The 22,073-nt window shown below is 41.5% G+C and overlaps 1 protein-coding gene across 1 annotated transcript; it reads right to left on the bottom strand.

Annotated features, from left to right (window-relative positions):
- Window positions 1–629: 629 nt before the first annotated feature.
- Window positions 630–19,908, bottom strand: CHIC1 (cysteine rich hydrophobic domain 1; the record flags this gene model as incomplete). Its single annotated transcript, XM_084212918.1, has 6 exons — window positions 630–4,329; window positions 5,026–5,085; window positions 5,258–5,314; window positions 6,858–7,013; window positions 13,344–13,398; window positions 19,739–19,908. 6 exons carry the CDS (start codon window positions 19,906–19,908, stop codon window positions 4,279–4,281), a joined length of 549 nt encoding a protein of 182 aa, XP_084069044.1. The 3' UTR covers window positions 630–4,278.
- Window positions 19,909–22,073: the final 2,165 nt, after the last annotated feature.

Here is a 22,073-nt window from a genome sequence, read left to right as displayed (position 1 = left end):
TTGTTCATCCTCACACACTGTCCCTGCTCAGGCTGGCTCCCTGGGAGGTGTGAGGAAACCTCTGCTTTTGGAGAGGAATGCTGCAGGGAGGGATTCCTTCCTCCCTTACCAGGGAGGGTCTGTGAGCCCACCAACAAATAATGGAATTGTTAAGGCTGGCAAAGACTTTGGAGAACACCAAGTGCAACCATCAACCAGCAGCATCACCCTGGTCACCACTAAACCACGTCCTCCAGGGCCGCATCCACGCGTTTCCCAACCCTTCCAGGGGTGGGGACCCCACCACTGTCCTGGCAGGAAGGAGGATCACCAGGAAAATCAGATTCATGATAATTCTGCAGTTTTCATCTTTGGAAACCCCTCCTAAGCTTTCCAAGCCATGTTGTTTGAACGAGCCAAGGCCCTGGCCTGGCTGTGTCAGGTGTGTCTCATTTAGACAACACCCCACCACTGCTGCCATCCCACTAAAACACCTCTACAGGGAAAGACACAGAAAATTTCAGGTTTTTTTTTTCCACAAACACATTGCACTACTCGAGGTTTTCATCTTTGAATTTAATTAAAGAAAAATGTCTCAAAGTGATGAAGCATATCTGACTTCCAGCTTCTTTCAATGGCACAAGCCAGTGCAGTAAATTATAGAAAGCAAGCTCAGTTAGAATTTTATTTTCATTTAAAATAAAAAATAGAGAGAAAACTCTCCAGACGTGAGGTCCTGTTAAAAAAGTGGCTGTTCACTTGTAAACAGAATAAAAGTGTTAAGAACACAGTTTCATACAGCTTAAACAAAACCACTTTTCAGAAGCAATACAAGTATGTTACAACACTGTAAGAACACCAAAAGCAGAAAACAAAAGAATGGCAGAAGAATCACATAACATTGCTTACTAAAGTGATAAATAATTGATGGTGAATGTTAATAGCTTGACATTTTTATTGCTCCAATGGTAGTGTGTTGACAAGAAAATGTAGTAAACTGTCAGTGGGACAATAAACATCAATTTATGGTTTTGCATATAGAGTTTTGTACCTATCAAGAAAAGCATAGGATTTTTTTTTTTGTATTTATTAAAACCACAATAAATTTAATAATTTTTTTTCTCTGTTTAAAAGTCACCCATTTACAACTGAACCCACACTCCCTAGACTTGGGTGTGCATGTTTGAACACTTCTGTGTTCCACCTCTGGGAAAACACCTTTGGGCAGGTGGGGAATCACTAAGGAGGAGCTTTGATGCTCTGCCAGGGTTCTGCACTCCTTCAGTACTCTCCAGATACAAACCCATAGATTTCCTGGATAAAATCTAGAAACAAAATTAGTGTCAACATGTTGATGTGAAGAAATGAACACTGATTTGGTAGACAGTAGCTGCTTTTAAAAATCTGCTGCAAACTCCCACTCCTGGGAGGGACCAGTTAGCTCCCTTTTCTCCTTCTCTGCACGATGGTGTTGGAACCAGCCAAGGCACTTTCTTCCACTCACTCTGCTGACATTAATCTGTTACATTGCTACAAATTCTGACAGGTATCTTCCATGAACACTTCACCAACTCATGCTGATCATTTACCATCAAAAATGAGATTTCCAGTCTCGGGAGACAGAATTACCTATGAAGGTTTGGTATTTTAAAGGACAGCCCAAGCAAAAAGAACCTGTGTAGAGTTCACAGCAGTACTGCCAGCTGCCTTCACCTTCCAGTGAGCTATGAATCCTGTGTCTTTCACATGCAAATATAATACTGCTGCTGGTTTTGCATTTTAATGCAAATTTATCTACTTATTAAAACATGGAGCTTACTGTAAATGACAGGTTTGGCTCTGGTTCTTTTTGTTATGGCCACATAATTAAATGTCAATTAAAACAGAAAGATGAGACCCATTCATGGTTTGAAGACTGCACAAGTAATAATTAAGGACAAATTAAAATGTACAGGATTTATGTAATTAAAATGTAAACTTTACAAATTAATATCACGTGCTTAAGTGTTCAAGGCCAGTTTGGATGGAGCTCTGAGCAACCTGGGCTAGTGGAAGGAGGGGGTGGAATGAGAGGAACTTTGGGGTCCCTTCCACCCAACCCCTTCTGTGGTTCCATGGGAAGTGCCTGTTCTCCCCCTTGGGCAAGTACAGGGAGAAAATAGAGTTGCATGAAGAAGAAAATCAGAACCTGTTGAGATTTCTTGAGTATTCTGCACAACAAAGTTCTGGCAGAATAGTAAGAAACTTCCATTGTTCTGTTAATTACTCCAGAAACTCATTTGTCAGTAAAACCCAAAGAAAGAACCAAGTGTGCCATTTCAGTTTTGGTTTACTCTGTCTTTTCTGCCATTATTTTCTCTGCTTCCAGTTAACACTCATCCCCAAAAAAAAGAAATAAATTGGAGACAACACTTTGCTTGGTTCTGCAATGGAAATCTGAGTTGCAAGGTGTAGCTAATGATAATTTCAAACAACACAGGAGGTTTTTATTCATGTTACAAATGCAATTACACATTTAGTTGTCACCAATCTACCAGTCAAACAAAGTTTCTGCATGAAATGTGCAGAGTTCAAACTCTGAACCATCAGTCTGGGACAGGAAACAGCATAAACTTCCCTTTGTGTAACACCTTGCATAAAACTGGCCTTCTGTAAACACTGTGTACAAGGAATCTGACCTACTACAGGTATTAGGATGCAATGGTCTTACAAATACTGTATTTTAATAGCATATTGCAAACTGGAGAGATGCAAATACATTCAGAGGAAACCCCAAGTCACCCTGAAACTAAAAAGCAAGTTGGGATGATGTTGCAGGGAGTCAAGATGCTGCAGAGAAATGCCTGGACACTGATAATGAAATCCACCACAACTTGCAGATGCTCAGTTATCTGCTGGGCTTTGTTATTTCTAGTTAGGAAAGGCAAGGAACTTGCAACAATTTCCATTTGCTTTCTTTATCAAGCGCTCTTGCTTAGATCAGCCATTAGAGGAAGTTTTTCTACAATGACTTCCCTTCCTGAGATCAGGCAAACAGGGAAGAATCCAAAATAATACCAAATTCCACAAGGCTTTCCTGGCTCTCCAGACAGTGCCTGACTGCCAAAACATATTCAGGAGCCCTTTCAACTGCTGCACTTCCTCCCCCTCAGCATGCTTGGAAACTCCACTTTGACTGAGATAAAACCTCTTTCCACTGGAAGGGACTTCAAGTCACTTAACTGTGAAAATGCTGAAGTGCAACCACACCAGACCAGTAACAAAGGTGCTGCTTCAGCTTGGATTTGGCTGTAATTTTTCTCTTCTGTAACGAAGATCTCCGATTTGAGGCTAATTTTTCCTGACTTCAAAACAAAATAGAACTTAATATCCATATATATTCCTTACTTCAAAAGAGACTTTAGGGTATTTTGTAAATAGCAGCTGCCATCTACCCCCCACATGCAGCTTTTGCAGAGGTGAAGATTTCAGCTTTGTATTTCAGGTGCTGCAAACACCACCTGAAATACTTTTCAAAATGAAGACAGAAATGCTATGCATTTTTCATCCATTTACTAAACAAAGTGCAACTGAGCCCTACACATCTGACATATGTACAAACTCTTTATGGCTTTCCCATAAAACCAGTGTGGGTGGGGCTGTACAATCCCAGGGGAATGAGCACATGGAACAGATGCTGGGGACTGTTGGCAATAGAATAAGAGCTATAATACATTCTGTAAACCTTGGCATACCACACTTTACATTATGCAAAGAGTCAATATTTACAAATCCATAGTGGGTAAACTAAAGAACCCCCTAAATGTAAATGATGATTTTGCAAAGTGCAGGACAAAACCAGTGCTGTTGATTGCAAGTCCTACGCAAGCAGGTTCTACTAAAATCATTACTACTGGAGTTTACCTGGACATTCCTACTGAGGGTTTCTAGGATTGCAACACTTAGGATGAAATATAGGATGACACAGCTTTAGGATGCACATTGGAGGACAGCAAAGAGAGAAATTAATAAGGCAGCATGCTCAGAACAAGTTTAAGCAGCACTGATGTTAAGATCCCTAGTGGCAACTCTATCAGTTATTGGTAATGTTAAAAATTCAGAGTGCAACATAGAAGCCTCGTTTAACATAAAAAAATGTGCAAATTGTTCTCTTCTTAACAAAAGAAAGTAACAGCAAGGAAGATTTCTACTGAAGAACATTTTTAAGTCACAGCAAAGTAGACCATCTTCTTTCCAAAATCATCTACAAGGCACTAAGGGTAGAAAATGACAGGTAACATGAAAGACCAATGTTGTTCCTCAGTCAGGTCGAAATATGGGGTATTTTGGTAAGAACTCTATTAATATTACCTGTTGAAGAAGGGAAAAAGACAAGAACAGAAGACAGTAACCAAACAGTTCAAAGCTTCAGCACAATTTCCATGAACATTAGCTAATTCATGAGACTAAATATATCTGAGATAGTCAGTGAGGAGGGAATGTTCCCCAGGGTAACAAAGCAGAGATTGCAGTCATTCTGAAATACAGGGATTCTGGGTGCTTGGCTTTTTTAGGGGTGGATCTCTTTCCCTAAAGCCTACAAAATTTTCACAGCTCCATGTTAGAGGGGATAGGGGAGTGATAGAACCACAGAAATACTTGAAATTCTGCTTTCCTACAAGGTCTGTCTAGTTTACAATCATGTGAAATTTAGAGCTGGCAGAAAAAAAAACCCACCAAAACAAACCAAAAACAAAAACACAAAAGAAAATGTCCAACCAAAAAACCACATTACTGTAAAGATGCAGTATTTCTGCAAAATTATTTGAATCAAAGGGGTTGTGAACACCACTGGAAAAGGTGGGTAAGTGTTAAGGAGCTATGGACTGGTGCTGGTGTGGGAATCACTCCAATGCAGACTGTCCCAGTGGGTCTCCCTCATTCCAAATTACAGACCAAACTGCACATTTGTCTGAGAGATCTTTTTGCACAGGGTCACTAAGTGAAGGATTTTCTCTATTAAATCATAGTTCTGTTGAATAGGAATAAGTAACAAGCAATACTCACATATTCCATCATATTGCTAGTTTCACATTTCCTTTTACTCAGCTTCCAGTGCAAACCAAGCTAAGGAAATAATTAACAAAGGATTAGCACAGCCTTGTTTGGATGGCTAATGCAACAAGCATTAGCAATACTGAATCATTAGGATCTATTATTTAGGATCAATATAAAGTATGGAATTATCCTTTACTGCCAATATTCTTAAAGCTGAAAACAACAAGCACTCTTTTCTTACCTTATGATATAGTCTGTTATTTTCCCATTCTAATAACTTCTGAATTGATCTTCTAGTCTAGAAAGGAAGGAGTGTATCAGAAATGGTTCAGCAGCTGGCCTCATCCAGCAGGATCTCACTGCTGCATTTCTGGCTAAGGTGAATTTATAGTAAGTTAAGTTTATTAAAGTAGAACAAACCAAAGAAGAAATACATGGAAATCTTTCACTTCAAGCCCCTTTTTTTCAAAAAAAGAAAACACTCATGGGTTTTTTGTTAGCTTGAAATCACTGGAAAAATTTCTAAGATCAAGTCCAACTCAGGCATGTGGCTTTTCCAGAGTTCATTTAGTTAGTAAGAGATCCTTTGGAATTTGGTGTTTTTACCTCCCACAGCCAACAGAACAGAGTCTCCTGGCCAAATCCTGCACTCACTGCAGGTGTTCTGCTGAAAACACTGATTTCCATACATTTAATTTCCAGATTTTGCTAAGGGAATTGTGATCTGGATCTTGGAAAAAACCCTCACTGCCAAACTCCAGTTCACAACAAATTATTTTCAACTCTTGGCTGCCAAATGTGTCCTTCGTGTCCTGCTCTTTCCATGACTGTGGAGAGGAGATAATTTCTCAAATTTCAGTGATTTTGAAGGTCACAAAAAGACAATTGTGATGATCCTGCATGGTGTAACTGCATGGTTGTAATCACCCTCACACCCCCACGAGAGTGCCATCATTTTCCCTACCTAGAGCATATTCTCTGCAGCTGTGAGAATTTCATATAATTAATGGGCATTTATTTAGATCCTCACTGGTACATTTATTTAGATCCTCACTGGCTTTAAAATTGCAAATACTTCCTTTGTATCTCTCAGGCATAAACCTCTGCAATAATTAAGTTTATAAAAGCAGTTAAAATGAACTAAAATAAGTCCTGTAACTTTTTAGTGATGCAGCTCCAGTGATGAGCACTTCAATAAGTTAACACATTAATGCATTTCCAATATTTACTGCTGTGATAAATCAATTCTAAATGTAAACCACAGAGGTAATTGACTAAAGTGCTTTCCAAAATTATTACTTTGGGCATGATTACAGGAGTGGTCAACTCTGTTAGGGGGGAAGTCTTTAGAAACTAAATTCGTACTTGTTCTTAACAGAAACAGAACAGTAAAATACAGCAAATAAAGCACAGCTCTGAAATGTTATGGTGTCTATTGCATACAAAAACGTGATTTTTAAATTTTAAATCTATTTATTTGGGGGGTGGAGGAGTAGGGATGGGGGGTATGAAGAGGAGAAGTGATTTTTCAGTCTCATTCTGCCGCTCTTTGAAGGTCATGAAGGTTCAGTTTTGCACTCAATTCTCAGACCTTGAGAAATGCTGGAAATGTAGGGTATCATATATTCCATCCTGTCTGAACTGAGATGAGACCAGCTATTCTTAAAACTATTGAGTCAACTCGTAATCTGCTGTCATTTCAAAATTTTCTATTTTCCAAGATGGAAACCAGAATAACCTTTTGAATGTGAGACCAAAGCAGGGTTTTAAAAATTATGAAAAATCATTTAACCCTACCAATAATTTAAAAATCCATAGAATGTGATGAAACATGAACTCACTCTTTTGTTAAGACAGACCACAGGCCACAGGCTGCAGCCCAGAGTGCAGCAGCAGCACAGGCAGCCACAGAGCAGCCACTTCACATTGACAGGGAGGTTCTTCCTCAGGCAGGCGTTCACTCGGCTGATGCTGGTCTTGAATTCCTCAGGGGCCACCTGCAACAGAAGGCATCAACTTCAGGGAGAGCCAGCACAGGTGTATTTTCTCAGAAATTGCCTCTACAGGTTAAAATGAAACAGGAAATAACACAATCTTCTAAAGCACTGATCACCCAGTGAGCATGAAAAGTCATTTTCCTGCCACAAATTCATTTCTGGTGCATGCACTGCACAAACCTGAGTTCAAAAGCCAAACATTTTTTAGATGAGCAGCTCATCCGTATTTATTGCACCAGAAATTAATAAATGGGCCTGAAAACACAATGGGCCCAGACAAAATCAGAACTGGGACACAGCTGGGCTATACATGCACTGGCTACACTGAGCAAAGCCACAGAAGAATGACAGATGTCTGCTTTCCAAGGGAATGTGGGAGCATTGTAGTAAAAATAGGTACCACAGAAAGGGAGAATATTGTCCAAATTAGTGTCACACCAATCTAAGTCTACACTGTGCCTGGGTGAAGGCTCTGTCCACAAATAACCTCCTGAAGTAGCCCGTACTGAAGCCACAACTTCCCTCGTGGCTGCTTCCTAAAATAGGGAAGCCTGGAAATAAATATACTGGATTGGATTGAAGGCAGAGCAATGCACCTTGTAGAGGGTTAGGAATAAAGCCTACTTACTGAAAACTAGCTTTTTGAAATTCAGGAATAAAGATTTTATACCTGTATTGCCACTGCAGAGTCACAGTGGAATTACACATTTTGTATCATAAGGAAGCTATTTTCTCCAATAACTGCATTTCTCACCTACTCACATACCCCAAATCCCTCATCTCCCTACAGAATCCAAGCCACTCCATCTGACAAGTCAAACATGGATTTGAGGCAGTGACTCCAAGATGACACCCCTGACTTGAATGCAGTCCAGCATTCAAATACACAAAGCAGAATAAATCAGGACCAACAAGAGACTTGACCAGGCAGGCACAACTCAGAGCAATTAAAACCCCCATCTTTCCTGCCTCCTTGCCATGTGCATGCAAATCCCCAGTGTGAGTCTGTACACAAAGCTGTGCTCCACAACCCCCACCCAACCAGCCCAGCTCTGCTCATCTGACTCTGCAAACAAGGGAGCAACACCAACAAAAGTTCATTTAATGACAAAGATCCTTTTCAGCAGGGGCAAAGCCACGGGGCAGGAAATGGAGAGGACCTGATGCTGCTGCTCTGTCTATTGAGCTGAATTCTTTAAAGCATTGCAGGGAAGGGAGTAAATAAATACAACATCTGTTTCCTGGCCATTCAGGTCACCAGGCACTACAGAGTCAGGGGGCAGCTGGCCTTGCACACCAGCCAAGCCTACAGTTAAAAACATGAGAACATAATTTGTGATTATTTTACAGCAGGAATTAATAAATATGTAGAAAGTAATTATTTTGTCCCACTCCCACATTAAACAGACTGTTTTGTTTTACATCTACAAATGGAGTAACTAAAAAAATTGTCTGTTTTACAAGAGACAGTTTAGGGAAAAAAATAAAAGAAAATGGTCAAAGAAACCCTCTGAGATCCTTTCATCTGCAATGAAAAAAAAATCCCATTGTAATGTGGCAAACTATCCTGTACTTGCATGTCTCTGGAACAAGGTTTTATGGATTTCTTTGCTAGTGCCAGATCTTGTACTGGGATATAACAAATACCAGATGCACATGAGCAAAACCATTTCATCTTCAACGTGGGAGAGTGTTTTGTAGGAAAGAACATCTGGGCTGGTGGTTTGCAGTAACCTCAGGCAGCTGCTGCAGTCACTGCCTCAAAGTAAACTGAGATTCCTACATTAATTGGCATTCTCAACTCCTAAGGAAGTTTCCATGGGCCTCGTATTAGAGATCTACAAATGGCACTTCCTTTGATAGATCTTTTAGAATTTTATATTCTGTTTATGTGAAATATAAAAATAAGTAGGTTTTTTTTTCCCTAGAACCCATTCATACTTTGGTAATGAGACTTCCTAAGAAAAAAGAATGTTTCCTTTTCCTTGAGACACAAAGTTTACTGGACCTTGACAACAACACAGCCCAACCTCCAAATCCAGCTGAACAAACTTGCCAAAGACAATGGAATGGCACAGCCCAGAATTTAGTTTAACAAGAATAACCCTTTATCAATGGCAACATCCAACATGCAGAGAACTCAACCAGATTCTCAGATCACAGCTGGCAGAAAAATTTGGGACCTAAGAAGAAAGCCCAGGGAAATTCCCTCTTCCTGTGATAATTTTTAGGGACTCACTGTTCACATCAGGGTAACATGTTTCTACATTTTAAGATGAAAGTTGAAGTACTGTCATCCCTGCAGGCCAAATGCCTAAACCAGAAACCAACTTTGGATGCCACTACGCAACAGAAAATTCCCACTTCAGGAGTTTTGGTCTGATATTTACCTTAATATAGTATTATGAAAGCAGCACTACCTGCTAACTCACCAAATATTTTCATGTAAAGGTCAATCACTTGGCTACAACATAAGAAGAAATTACTTAAGATGCCTTTGACTAACCCCAACTATTGGATTGTTCTGCCTTTACGAAATGGAATCACAACAAATATTTCTGTCACTAATGACACCTCTGAAACTAAAGGAACTGGACAGCAAGACAAGCCTCATGTTGTGATAAACAGAAGAAATCACAATTTTGTTGCTCAGTTTACAGCTCAGTGACAGTTAAGCATTGTTACATAGTGATTAAGAACAAAATACCTGTAAATAATTGTTCTAATCTAATAATGAAATGGAATCCAAATGAAAGTCAGCACAGAATTGTTGATTTTCTGACACAATTTTAACTCTTGCCTTCTTGCAGGTACAGCTTTTGAAAGGTGTATGTGAAGGGACTGATGTACTTCAAACAAACAGAATTAACAGCTCCTTCTGCACAAAGACAGCTCCCTAAGAAAGCCTAGTTTTGAGCAATTTTGGAAATCTGTTGGAGAGTTGTGTCTGGCTCTTGAAAAGAATGAGATAAGCACTTTGCTCCTGGCTGTGCTGTACACCTTGGGAAGGGATATTAGCTCCTTTTAGGAGGGAAAAAACAAAAAAACCCCAAAACATAAAAGGAAAGGAGGGGGTGTCATAATATTTTACAACAGGATGCAGAGGATCTCCAAACACAGGAAGGGAGCCAGCAAAGCCCAGCAGGCCTGATCTTCCTCCTTCAATCATCATGATCAGCAGTCCTATCAATCACACAGCACAACGGCACCACAATGGCCAGCCCTCACTTTATGGCTCACCCTGCCCTGCACTGCACACTCCTCTCTGGGCAGGACCCTTTTGTTTCGAGATCAGAGCAGGAAATTCCACTTTTCCCCTTCAGGATCACTGCCTCCATCATTTTCTGGTCACCTGGAGCAGTGGGTGCTATTGTGCTCCATATCACAGAGAGTATTTTGTTAAAACCTTTTAAGGGAATTAATAATCCTGTAAACCTGTAGCACACAGAATTTAAATTTAACCAACATTCCAATTTAGGCCAAGGTCCAATTACAGTATTAAAAGTTAAATATTGCCTCTGTATTAAGTGTAGTGAAATCTTTTCTTATAATGTTCCTCTGAAAAGAAACCTGGCTTGGGATTTACAAACCAGGTGAGTTTCTGTCTCATCCTGCAAGACAAATATTAATCCAGCTGAATTAGCTATGCCAAACATCTGATGTACCTGGGTCTCCTTTCTTTTATTATTTTATTGTCTGTGCTTTACCCTCAAATGTACACATTCACCTCTCCCAAGGAAAGCAATGAAGTCGCAATTAAACACTGAAGATGTAATTACAAGCATGTAGCTCTAGGCTAACCTACAAGAGCTATGCAGGCTCTGTAAAAACTGGGAGACTGGGAAAATAAATGAAGGATGAGGGGGATTCCAGATTTCAGAAAAAGGAAATCAGAAGGTTTCCTGCCATCGTGATGTGGAGGGGATGAGGGCAGGAGCTTAAGGAAATTACTAACACAAGAATGTGGCATAAATCCCAAAACTTTGTGCTTCTGGGAGGAAGGTGTAGCTTTAGAGTTTTCTCTAATTAGGATTTTCATCCTGCTTTAAAAACCTACATCTTTTACATCTATATTTATTCCAAAGAGAACCAGTACCACTGAGAACTCCATCAAGCCCATCTAATGGCTTCATCTCTTACACTCCATTAGCAGATGGGATTTATTATTAATATCAATTCACAGGGGACAGCAAAGCCATTCAACTTAATGTTACACAGGCAATATGGATAAACTATTGTCTTAGAGGAGCTGAGGACCAATGCAAGTTCAGAGTAAACATTTTAATCCCAATTTGTAAATATAAACAGTCACTGTTATTCATAAATTTTGGTTTCATAAAAAGCAAAAAATTACATTTTAACAACAGAGGATCTTAAAGTGGGGTCCCAGTTGACTCTGATACTGATTATTGTGAATTATTTAACAGGGCATTTGAAGAAAAACTTACTGAAAAAATGACTGAATTTTCATTTTCAATAGGGATTAAGATGATTGACTGCCTCAGCCAGAGGAAGAAGCAGATTCTTTATTTCTTGCAATTGACTGAAGTATTACAAACTGAAAGACCCACAACTGTGGTTTTTAATGTCTTTCATGGCAGCGGTGGCAGGCAGGAAGAAAAATGTGTTTACTATCTTGTTTGATTGGTGTTCCCCCCTGACAAAGGGGAATTCACTTCCTTGAACAGAAAGCCCCTCAAATCCACAAGATAACAGAATACCAAGATTCTCAGCAGAGGAGCATCCCTACATACAGCAAATCCCTGCCCATGCCACTCCTGCAGCATTGATTACACCCACAGGACAAGAAGAGTAAATGCCAACAGAAGAATTTCCTCTTTTCTCTCTTTGCTAAATTAAGTCCAAGCACTCAAGTGAACTTTAAATTAAGCTTTTGTTCACTGTCTATTTCACAACAGGAGGACAGTCAAGTGGAAAATGTGACAGCCACTTATGCTGGTATTAAAAAGTGTAGACTTGGTTGAGGGTTGGATTTTTAATAACCCAAATATATGTTAGAGAGAAAGAAATGAAGTGATATAATTAAATTTAGTTTTAATGTTTCTTGCCTGGGATTTTCCACAGGCTTATCTATAATAAATTACAACTTGAGCAAAAGAACATCAAAATTGTTTTTTTCCAAAAAGTATTGTGGCTGTTCAGTGATCAGAAAGAGCTTCCTAGAAAAGAATAAGCCTCAGACAAGGTGGTGAAATGCAAAGTGTTGTCAGCAGCCCTCACACTGGAATCAGTAGGATTTATCTTTCTGAGCTCAGCGAGACCCTAAAAGTCCCAAGCTGATTTTCAGCACCCAAAAACTCCAAGCAGAACCTGCTTTTCAGGGGTAGTGCTGTCAGAACAGCTGGGCAACCTCAGCACAAGGGCTTTATTCACTGTACTCTGGTGTGAAAATGCAGGAGGAGAAAGCCCAGATGGATCTGGCAGAAGCAGGAGCAACCACTCAGCTGCATTTGGTGGATTGTTGGTATGACTCAACCTCTGCAAGGGGCTGCAGAGGGAGTGCAGCTCTATGGGATGACATGAGACAAAGTAGAAAGAGCCAAATAAACTTTCTACTTCCCAAATTCTGGAAAAGATACACAAGGGGGATATAAATCAAAGCAAAAACAAAGCACTAGAGAGTGAAACAGCAGGAAGAAAAAAAAAATCAGGAGAAAAATAATTAAGCAATTAAAAGATTTTTAAAAATACAATTACAAAAATTATTTAACTAATAATTTAGTGAAGATTGAATTAATAGCTACAAATTACAGTTTCTTACACTTGCATTAAGTAAGATGACAGGACCCCAGAGAAAGCAAGAGACTTGTCACCACTAATTTTCAGAATTAAATGGTATTTGTGAAAATGTACTAAAAACCTCCTTAATTTGTAGATTTAACACTATGTTTTGTTCTGTAAAGCTTCAGATAAAACAGATTCACTTCCAGAGATCTGTCTAAACAAACTCAAGGCTTGTCAGGCATACTCAAAAGAGAGGTCTAGTATTTGTACTGATTTAATTCACCCAGGAGGGAGCACAAACTCCAGGTATTTAAAAAACAAGGTTAAGTGAGTGCTGCTTTCATGTCTGCATGGAAACAGTCAGATCCATGGTGAGCTTTGCTGTGTTTGGAATGTCAATAATGATAACAATCACTGCAAATCCCTCTTGTTTCCAGCTGCACTGAGGGACTGGGCAGTGAGCAGCTGGGTCACACAGGCCACAGGTAACAGTTTTTAGTGGGTTCATGCTCAGGTATCCAACACAGAAACCACTGGATGCACTGGCTCCTCCCATTGAAAAGAAGAGTTTAATCTCACACTTACCTTCCCTGTCAGAACAGAAGGAAATTCTGTATCAAACTTGTTGCTCAAGCCAAACCTTGAAAACAAAAGAGACAAACAAAATATATTCCACCTAACTTACTTTGTTTCCCTTAATAAAAAATGTAATAAGAGTTTTTTACTTTAAAAAGAAGCCACTATTAATTTCTTTTGCCCTTACATTTGCATTATTTCACGAGCTTTGATCTAAGTTAATACAAGGTCTCCTGTACCATTCAGCCATTTCAGACAGAAACACAGCTCAGTGCCTTACTTCAGTACCTCCAGAAGTGCAAAAATCCTTTTCCAGTTGGATGGCAGCAAGTTTCAATCTTTGATTTCTGTAAGAAAAAACCCTCCAGCTATGAGATCCCAGGTTCAACAACCCTTTTACTTTCTTACACGTGCAGTTCTTTCACATGCAACAGATAAAAGTTTGTTTTAAGGAACCCATTCATCATCATCTTAGAAATTTATAACTATGTGGTTTTAAAAAACTTCCTTTGGGCTGAGTTAAGGTACCTCATAAGAGCCTACACAAAGGAGACTTTTATAACAACTGTGAAATTCAAGAAAATTAAGTTTTGGGTACCACTGTGACTACCCTTCACTGAAGTGTTTTGGGGTTTGAGCAAAAGGTTTTCATTACAAGCAGTGAAAGCTCCAGGGAGCTGGATTTGGTTTGTAAACCTGTTACCACTTATTCCAAAACTCCTGAACCTTTAAAATTCAGTAATTTAACAAAATACAGCAGCAGCTGGCCCTCAGCTACAATCTGTATGCTTGATGAAAGTTAAATATATTGTACATCAAATCAGCTTTGCTAAACTATCTCCTGAGTATATGTGTTCAAAAAAATCAAAATACCCAAAAGAATCACTGCCAAAAAGAAGAGCACAAATGTGTTTGGTATTGTAGGAGTTATTGAAGAAACAAACTTTGCTTTGAGTCAGACTGACACCTGCCATACTCCAAACTGGTCCCTGGTACCAACACCAGTACTGCTGAAATATTGTGGGATGGTTTGGGTTGGAAGGGACCTTAAAGGTCCCAACACCTCCCTGGACATCAGTGCCCATCATTAGATCACACATACACACTCCTGTGCACTCTGTAATACCCCAGATACCCAAAACTGACAATGGAAATTGCTCCCAAGTAACAAAAAGTCAAATCAACCTTAAAGAAGAGAGAGGCAGGACAGAAGACTTGAGCTGGCTCTAGAAATCCGTTACTGAAATGTTTGGCAACAACACTGGTGAAGTTCAATCCAGTCCTTTGATGAATAATTTAAGTTAGAGCCTCTTGTAAAGAGCAGTAGTTGTGTAAAATGTTACAAAAACCCCCAAACAGTAAAACCAGTAAGATATTAGGCAAGCACAAAGGTTACTAACATAGCACATTTCCATTCTCTGTAATCTGGCAAGTCAGCCTCCACATTTTGTACCTTTTCAAGCTGAAATCTTCCAGGTTTTGTAATGTTATATATTTAGTTCTAAGGAAGCTTGGAGAGCAATGAAGTAGTCTTTCCAGTCTTAAAAAAAAAAAAAAAAAAAGAAAAAAAAAGACTAAAATTATAAAGCACATTCACAAGCTTGCTTTGAGGAACCCAGACTTTTCTGTGCATCACCAATGGAACAACCTGGAATGATCACAAAGTAACAGAAATCAGACAACACAATAAAAGAACTACTGGAAAATTCAAGAATTATTTACTCTACCCATCTAACAGACCAATTCCACTAAATCATGCCAAAGGTCCATCTTGTCCTCAACACCAATTCTTATAGTGGTCAGGAGCAGCAGTTTAGGAAACAGCAAAAGAAATGGAAAAAAAAGAGCAAAGATGTACCAGCTGCTCCTCAGAACCCTCCTCTGACCTTCAACAATTCAGAGTTCAAACACTTCCTAAGCCACAGGTAGTGTCTTTTATCTCACTGATCAAATATGCTCATGAAAATTCCCATTGCACCCCAATTTCCATAAAGAACAAGACAAATTGGTGTTTTCTGATTAATAAATCTGATTAGGAATGCAAGATCCCAATATGTTTTGAGTTAAATTTCAAAGCTGATGTTGTGACACACATTAAAACCCCCAAATAACTAATTTTTATTAGTTGCCAAAACACTCCCTTCAGCTGCAGCACGTCCAGGAAACCTGAGCTACAGAATGGCATCACTCCCACTGACACCTGTGAGTGGCTAAAGAATAGAACTTTATGCTTTAACTATACTTAAACACTATATTTAGTCAAAATCACTGATGGCCTTTAGCAGTTTTACTGAAGTATCTCTGGAAGTTTTACAGACTATTCTGTGATTATTTACTACAGGGCTTAGAAACATTAAACTCCTGTTAGATGGAGCAGAGGGGTGACTCAACAAGCAAATAAAATAAAAAGATTAAAGCAGGATGTTATACAGTTAAACAGCTTTACAGGCAACTTTGTCAAAGTACTGAAGTGTTATTAGAACCTTCCACCTAAAGAAGTGAAAATCTAAAGTATTGATCAAGAGGTAATTAAATTAATTAGACTTCCTACAACAGACTAGTGATCTAGCATAAGCAGGTCTATGAAATCTTCTAAAATTCAGTATATTTAAAAATCACAATAACATCAACTCCAGTAGCTGTCCCTTAAGTCATTTAGAACAGCAGTTGGTGGTGATTTATTTCTGGGCCAGTTCTGTGACTCCTCAGTGCAAGCTGCCCAACGTGTAACATTTAGAAATTCAGATCAGTCACCCACGTTCTTTGTTGCACTTTCCTCACTGCATGACAAGTACCTCTAAGAGCCAGGCACTGTTTCCTAGAGGCTGCAACAGAACCAGGATGACCTCATTGCCAGTTCTGGCCCTCTTTCCCCTTTTTCAGGGATGGCATCAGGCAAATCCCATCACCTCATTTCCCCCCATCTGTAGAGTGCTGAGAACACAACTTGTCCTAGGGAGCTATAATAAAAGAAATGCATCAATCCCTCAGTTAAAGGCTGAAATGAACATCTTGAACCACCAGTTGCAAACCTCACCTGCAACAGGTACCACAAGACAGTGTTTATTAGTTTACAAAGCAGGACCTCAGGTTTTCTGTCCCCAGAACTGAAACAGGAAGAGCTTGGAAACACTTTCTTACATTTAGAAGAGAAATATTTCAAGGTGCTTTGCCTTTTTATTTTGTTTGACTTAAACCTCACCTCATTCTCAGTTCTCCCACTCCTGTATTTATAGATAGTAATCAGCCTTACTAGACTGCACAAGTTAAACCTGTTTAGTGAAGCTCTCCAACCCCCTTCTAGCAGAGCTCCTTTCCCCACACCTAATCCAGGTTATGTTTAACCTCCCTGCAAGAGTGGAGCCCAGACCCCACACTGCTCTTTATGAGGTATCAGCTGAGCTTTGGCCAACATTAGACGGTAAAGATGACATTCCTCAAGAGCCCTGATCTGAAATCTCCCTGGACACGTAACATTGCCCAGTTCAGAACATTTTCCTGTGAAGCCAACAGAACAATCCAAGAATCCTTACCCATAGATGGTGTTTTGGAAAATGAAGTTTTTGGTAATGAGTGGAAGGCTGAGGTCATTTGCTGTTTTAAATATGTTGTAGACGGAACAATACCAGATAATACTCAAATGTTATCTCAACTGGCTCTTCCCTCTCTTCCCCAGCTGATGAAAATAAACTTTTCATCAGCACCTGGACTGTGGGTCCATGGGGCACTCCCACAGAAAACAGGATACAACACCAAAAGTTAACTTTTAGCCAGACTAGGAGGTTTGCAGACTTCAGCAGGAAGCTGGATACTAATGGCAAAAATATGTTTAATTGCTATTTCATTACCTCATTACCATCCATCCAAATGGACTTAATGATATGGAAAAATTATAGCAGATAAACACAACCCTACAGCCAAGTTACAGTTGCTTACTGCTCTGTTTTTGGAAGTTATTGCCTTTGCTTTCCTAGGCATGACTCAGTCTTCACTACAAATGTCTGTGTGAAGATACTTGGATACACCAAGCAGTCACACTGACTACAGGAGAAACAGCAGACAAGGTGTTTATAACTCATCAAGAGGGAATTGCAGAAGAAAAGGCATTTACTAGGACCTAGTAATTTATCTGTGCTAAAATTCAAAAGCTTTCAAAAACAGTAAATATGACAGAATTTTTCCAAAGAATCCTGGACAAGATGAACATAGATTTTGCCAACCATTTTTACACTCATCCTCTCTAACTAAAATAAAACAAATACACTTTACATGGTCACTCTTACCACACACAGGGATAGAAGGGCTAGCAAAAGTAAAGTGGGAAAAGCAAAATCCTGCCAAATACCCTCAGAAAACTCCTGGAATTTATATTTAATACTGTTGGATACTGCAGAATAGTTACTCTGTCAGAGCAAGCAGCTCACTGACAAGGTCATAAGAATAAAAAGTCTCTTTTTTTAAGAGCGTTTGAATCTACCAACTTGGGAGTTTGTAAGAGAACTGGACATGAAAAGCTGAAGCAGATGACCCTGGAATTTGAGAACTATCCCTTCTCTATACACCAAAAGTACTCAAGAAGGCCAATGTCAGTTGAGGAACAGGAGACATCTGAAACAAAAATCCAAGAAAAACAATGGCTTTATGAAGATAACTGGTTTTCTTTTATTAACAATGTCTGACTTGCCAGGACAGACATTTTCATGAGCAGTACTCCAGACAGGTTCAGCAAACAAACCCAGGTTTTCCTGGATGACGTTTCTCCCTTCAGTAACTGGAGCAGGCTGCTTCTGCAGCCAACTGATTTCAAAAGCAGCAGCATCTGTGTGATCAAAAAGTGACAGAGTTCCAACACACAAACTCTTTGGGAAGCAAACCAGTTCCCATTTAACAGGAGGTTAGGATTATGTACTCCAGTGTCCAGGGTTTACTTGCAATTTATTGGTAACATCCAAGAACTGTTTTTATCAGTATAAGGAGATTTAAAAATACAGCATGAGCTGATAAAAGCCTCCTACCATGCAGGTAGGTCCTGTTACAGGAAGAAAACTGAGAGGGGGGGAGAAAGGGAAAATAAGTTGGATGGGGATTCAGCTCAGGTGGTTACAAGGGCATGCAGCTAGCTAAGGATTTCCACTTCACTGACAAGAGTGCTTTTTTGTGATGTAGACATCCCCAGTTCTTGGAGATGCTCCTGCCCATCCCAAAAAGAAAGTGGAGCCAAGAAGGACTCTAAGTAACATCACTAACACACAAAAAGCATCACAGAAAACAAAGCAGATGAGTGTGTAATGTTTTTTTCCAGTTCAGCACTTCAAATCAGGTAGCTCCTAAGATGGGTACTTGGTATTCTGAGCATCTTGCTTGTGTTCCACCTCTCCTTTAGTCAGGGCAGCAGCTCTTTGGGGGGAAGGACACAAAGAAATTCCATCTGCACGAGCAAATGCACTGCGGTGCAGCAGAGCAACTCCCCACTGGCACCAGCTCAATGCAACCCTGAGCCAGGCTGCCATGAGGACACAGATCCAACCCCACTTCCCGTGGCATGGGAGAGCCTTCCCCAGCCAGTGCTTTTTGCTGCAGGGGCTTAGATCACACTGCACCTATTTACAGGGAGAAATGGGAATTTTATGCAATCCAAAGACAGAGCCAAAGCAACACAAGCTTGGTGGGTCTCTGCAATACATAAATTTCAATACCTCCCTCCCTGCCGTGAAAATTAACATGACAACCAACAACTTGTTAAGGATGCACTTGCTTCTATGAATTCTTCAGCTTGCTGGAGCAGGAATACTAAGAAAATCCCTATGAGTAAACATTACATATATGGAAACACAGCTTGCTCGTCTTCTGTTCAACTGTTTAAATGAGCAGCAAACATTCTGGCTCACGCTGTGTTCCAGTGATAAAAACACTCAATCTAAACCAAACTCTCAACTAAGTTCGGGGCAGATAAAGTACAGCACGGGCAGGAGCCTCCTCTGCAGTGCAGCGTGGGGGCTCCCTGGCTCAGCTGTGGCACACAAGGGTCACAGCGAGATGGTCTGAACAGGCTGTTCGACCTCGCATCGCGTGGACTTTGCTTTTTATCTAACAAATTGTTTGGATAAAGAGGAGCAACCAAGGAGGGCTGCGCTGCAGCCTCTGCAGCCGACAGCCAACTCCGGCTGTTCATTCACGGCTGGGGGTTTCCTCGAGCTACCGGAAAATACCCACGTTCACCAAGTTCCCTTTACAGAGAGGGGAGAGGGGCGCAGGGCTGCGGCTCTCGGCCCCGCGGGGCGGGAGCCTGGGGCCGACAGGGCCGGGGCACGGTGCTGCCGCTGCCCTCACCCCTCCCGGCGCTCCCGCCCGGCTCCACCGCCCCGCCACACCGGCCCCTCACGCTGCCCCCGCTCCTTCCTTACACGGTGATGTGCCCGGCGCCCCGTACCGCTACGGGATCGGGCGCGTCGCGGGGCCGGGGCAGCTCCTGGCTCCGCACCACGGGCTCGGGCTCATCCTGCTCCTCCTCGTCCTCCTCCTCCAGCTCGTAGATCGTGTCGAAGTCCGCCATATTGGGCAGCAGGACGCTCATCGCCGGCCCTCCCGCCGCGCCTGCGCAGCGCGCGCCGGGGGCGGGGCCGCGCTTCGGCCACGGCGGCGGGAGGGCGGCGCGCAGGCGCACCGCGGTCCCGCGGGAGCGCTGAGGAGAGCGGGGCCGCGTACCGGGCCGCACGGTGCGGCAGCCGGTGCCAGGCTCCCCGCGTCACCCTCTGCGCGAGCTCCCCGGAGGCGGTGGGGAGCGGCTTGCGGCCGGTGTTGGTGGCCGGAGGCGGCCGCTCAGGTGCGCGCGCGCTCGCCGCTCCCGGGCGGCGGGTAACGAGCCGGCACGGGGAACTGCTGAGAGGAGTTAGCGTTGGTGGTTGCAGCGAAGCCGGAATAACCTCGTTGAACTCTTAAACTTATTTTCAGAGACTCGCTCTAAGCCTTCCGCGCACACGGAAGCGGAATATCTCTACTGTCGTTAGTAGAATTTATAATTGCCCCGACCTCCCTTCCCGGCGCCCCCGCCTCAGGTGCGCCCTCGCGCCCCTTCCCGCCCCTCGGGTGCGCGCGAGTCACGAGCCGGCGCGAGCGGCTCCTCAGGCGAGTTTTAATTTGCTGGTTACAGGAAAGTGGGGAAAAACCTCACTGGTTTTTCATTTACTTTCCAAAAAAATCAAATCACCCCTGAGCCTTCGGCGTAGAAGGGACCTGGATATCTGTGCTCTTTTGTTACCGCATTTATAACTCGTCCGCGCGCCTCCCTCCCCTTCCCGCCCCTCAGGTGCGCGAGGGGCGGTTCCTGAGGGAAGGTGGAGGCAGGTGCTGATCCTCCTTTATTTGAGCCTCTTTTCCAGGTGTGTTTCTGTGACGGTTTTAATAAAAACAGCCGGGTAGCGCTTTTTGCCCTCCCCCTCCTGTTTTTGCCCGCTGTGTCGCTCCCCGGGGCGCCTGAGGTGAAGAAGAGAAAGGGCGGGGGTTGTGGAGTTTTCCCAGAGTTTTGGGGTTTGTTGGTGGGTTTGGAAAATGAGTTATGTGCAGCGTGATGGGGTGGTGAGAGAGAAGAAAATCCACGTAGGAACAGCAAAACTGGGGAAAATTATTCTCAAAATACTTCAGGGGAATGCCCATCAGCACACAGGTGTAAGCTATTACTGAGGTAATAAACACTTAATTACTCAGCTACTGCAAATGGAAAGTAATCAAAAACTACTGGTGTTTGTAATTGTAATAGAAGAATGAAAAACGAAATTATGAGGAGGGTGTTGGTCCTTCTTAGTGTAGCTCCTATAAACTGTTGGCTCTGGTATGTGTAGGAATCAGAATTCCTGACCTGCAGGTACTCTAAGGAATGAGCTCATCTCCTCCTGCATCAGGTAAAAACGGGTCTCTATCCTTGTCTGTTGTTTCCAGGAAACTACTTTCCTTATGAATCATCTTAATTGTTTTTCAGGAGTTTCTAGACTGCAGAAAAATGCAGATGACTCGACAGTGAAAATTTTTGTTGCCTCTGAAAGTAACATTTTATGAGCTACAGTTTTATCAGTGCTGCGTACTCCTACTTCAGCACATTATCCATCTTATGCGGAGCTGCAGGTAAATCACATTCTAAGCTAAAGAAAAAAATTAAGAGGTAAATTGTTATAAAATGAAATTTTGTCCTCCTATTTTTGTCAAAATACTTTTTTCTTATTTAGTGTTGAACGTTGCAGTAAATTGCAGAGAAGGTAAGTAATTGACCAAATATTGAAAATACATCCTGTTTAGAAACACGATAAAAAAAGAGAAAATTATTCTATACTTAAGGATCTGATTTTTTTTCTGCTGATCTTCATCTTTATATAGATTCATAATCAATGGAAAGAAAGTGTTGAAACATCTAAAACAAAGTTTTATGTAGGGGTATTAATAAGGTACTGGGCTTTATTTTACTCTCAGTTAAATTCTGGATGTTTGCCTTAACTGGTGTGAAAACCAAAAAGGTGTGTTGTAACTGAGAACGCTGGAGGAAATGATAGTTCTGATGCTGTGCATTTACATTGTGGGCTTTAATATTCAGTTGAGACTGTCTTGGTAGATGGCTGCTCTGGTGACCTGTCTGTGGGAAAGGCCATCCAACCACAGAAAGGTCTGGATTGAAAGGGGACTTAAAGCCATGGGCAGGGACACCTTCCACTATCCAGGCTGCTCCAAGCCCCATCCAGCCTGGCTGTGGAC

Source organism: Fringilla coelebs (genome assembly GCF_963513975.1).
Source record: "Fringilla coelebs genome assembly, chromosome: 11".
NCBI classification, from domain to species: domain Eukaryota; kingdom Metazoa; phylum Chordata; class Aves; order Passeriformes; family Fringillidae; genus Fringilla; species Fringilla coelebs.
The sequence above is the reverse complement of the archived record's forward strand: the minus strand, read 5'-3'. Positions and strand labels throughout refer to the sequence as shown.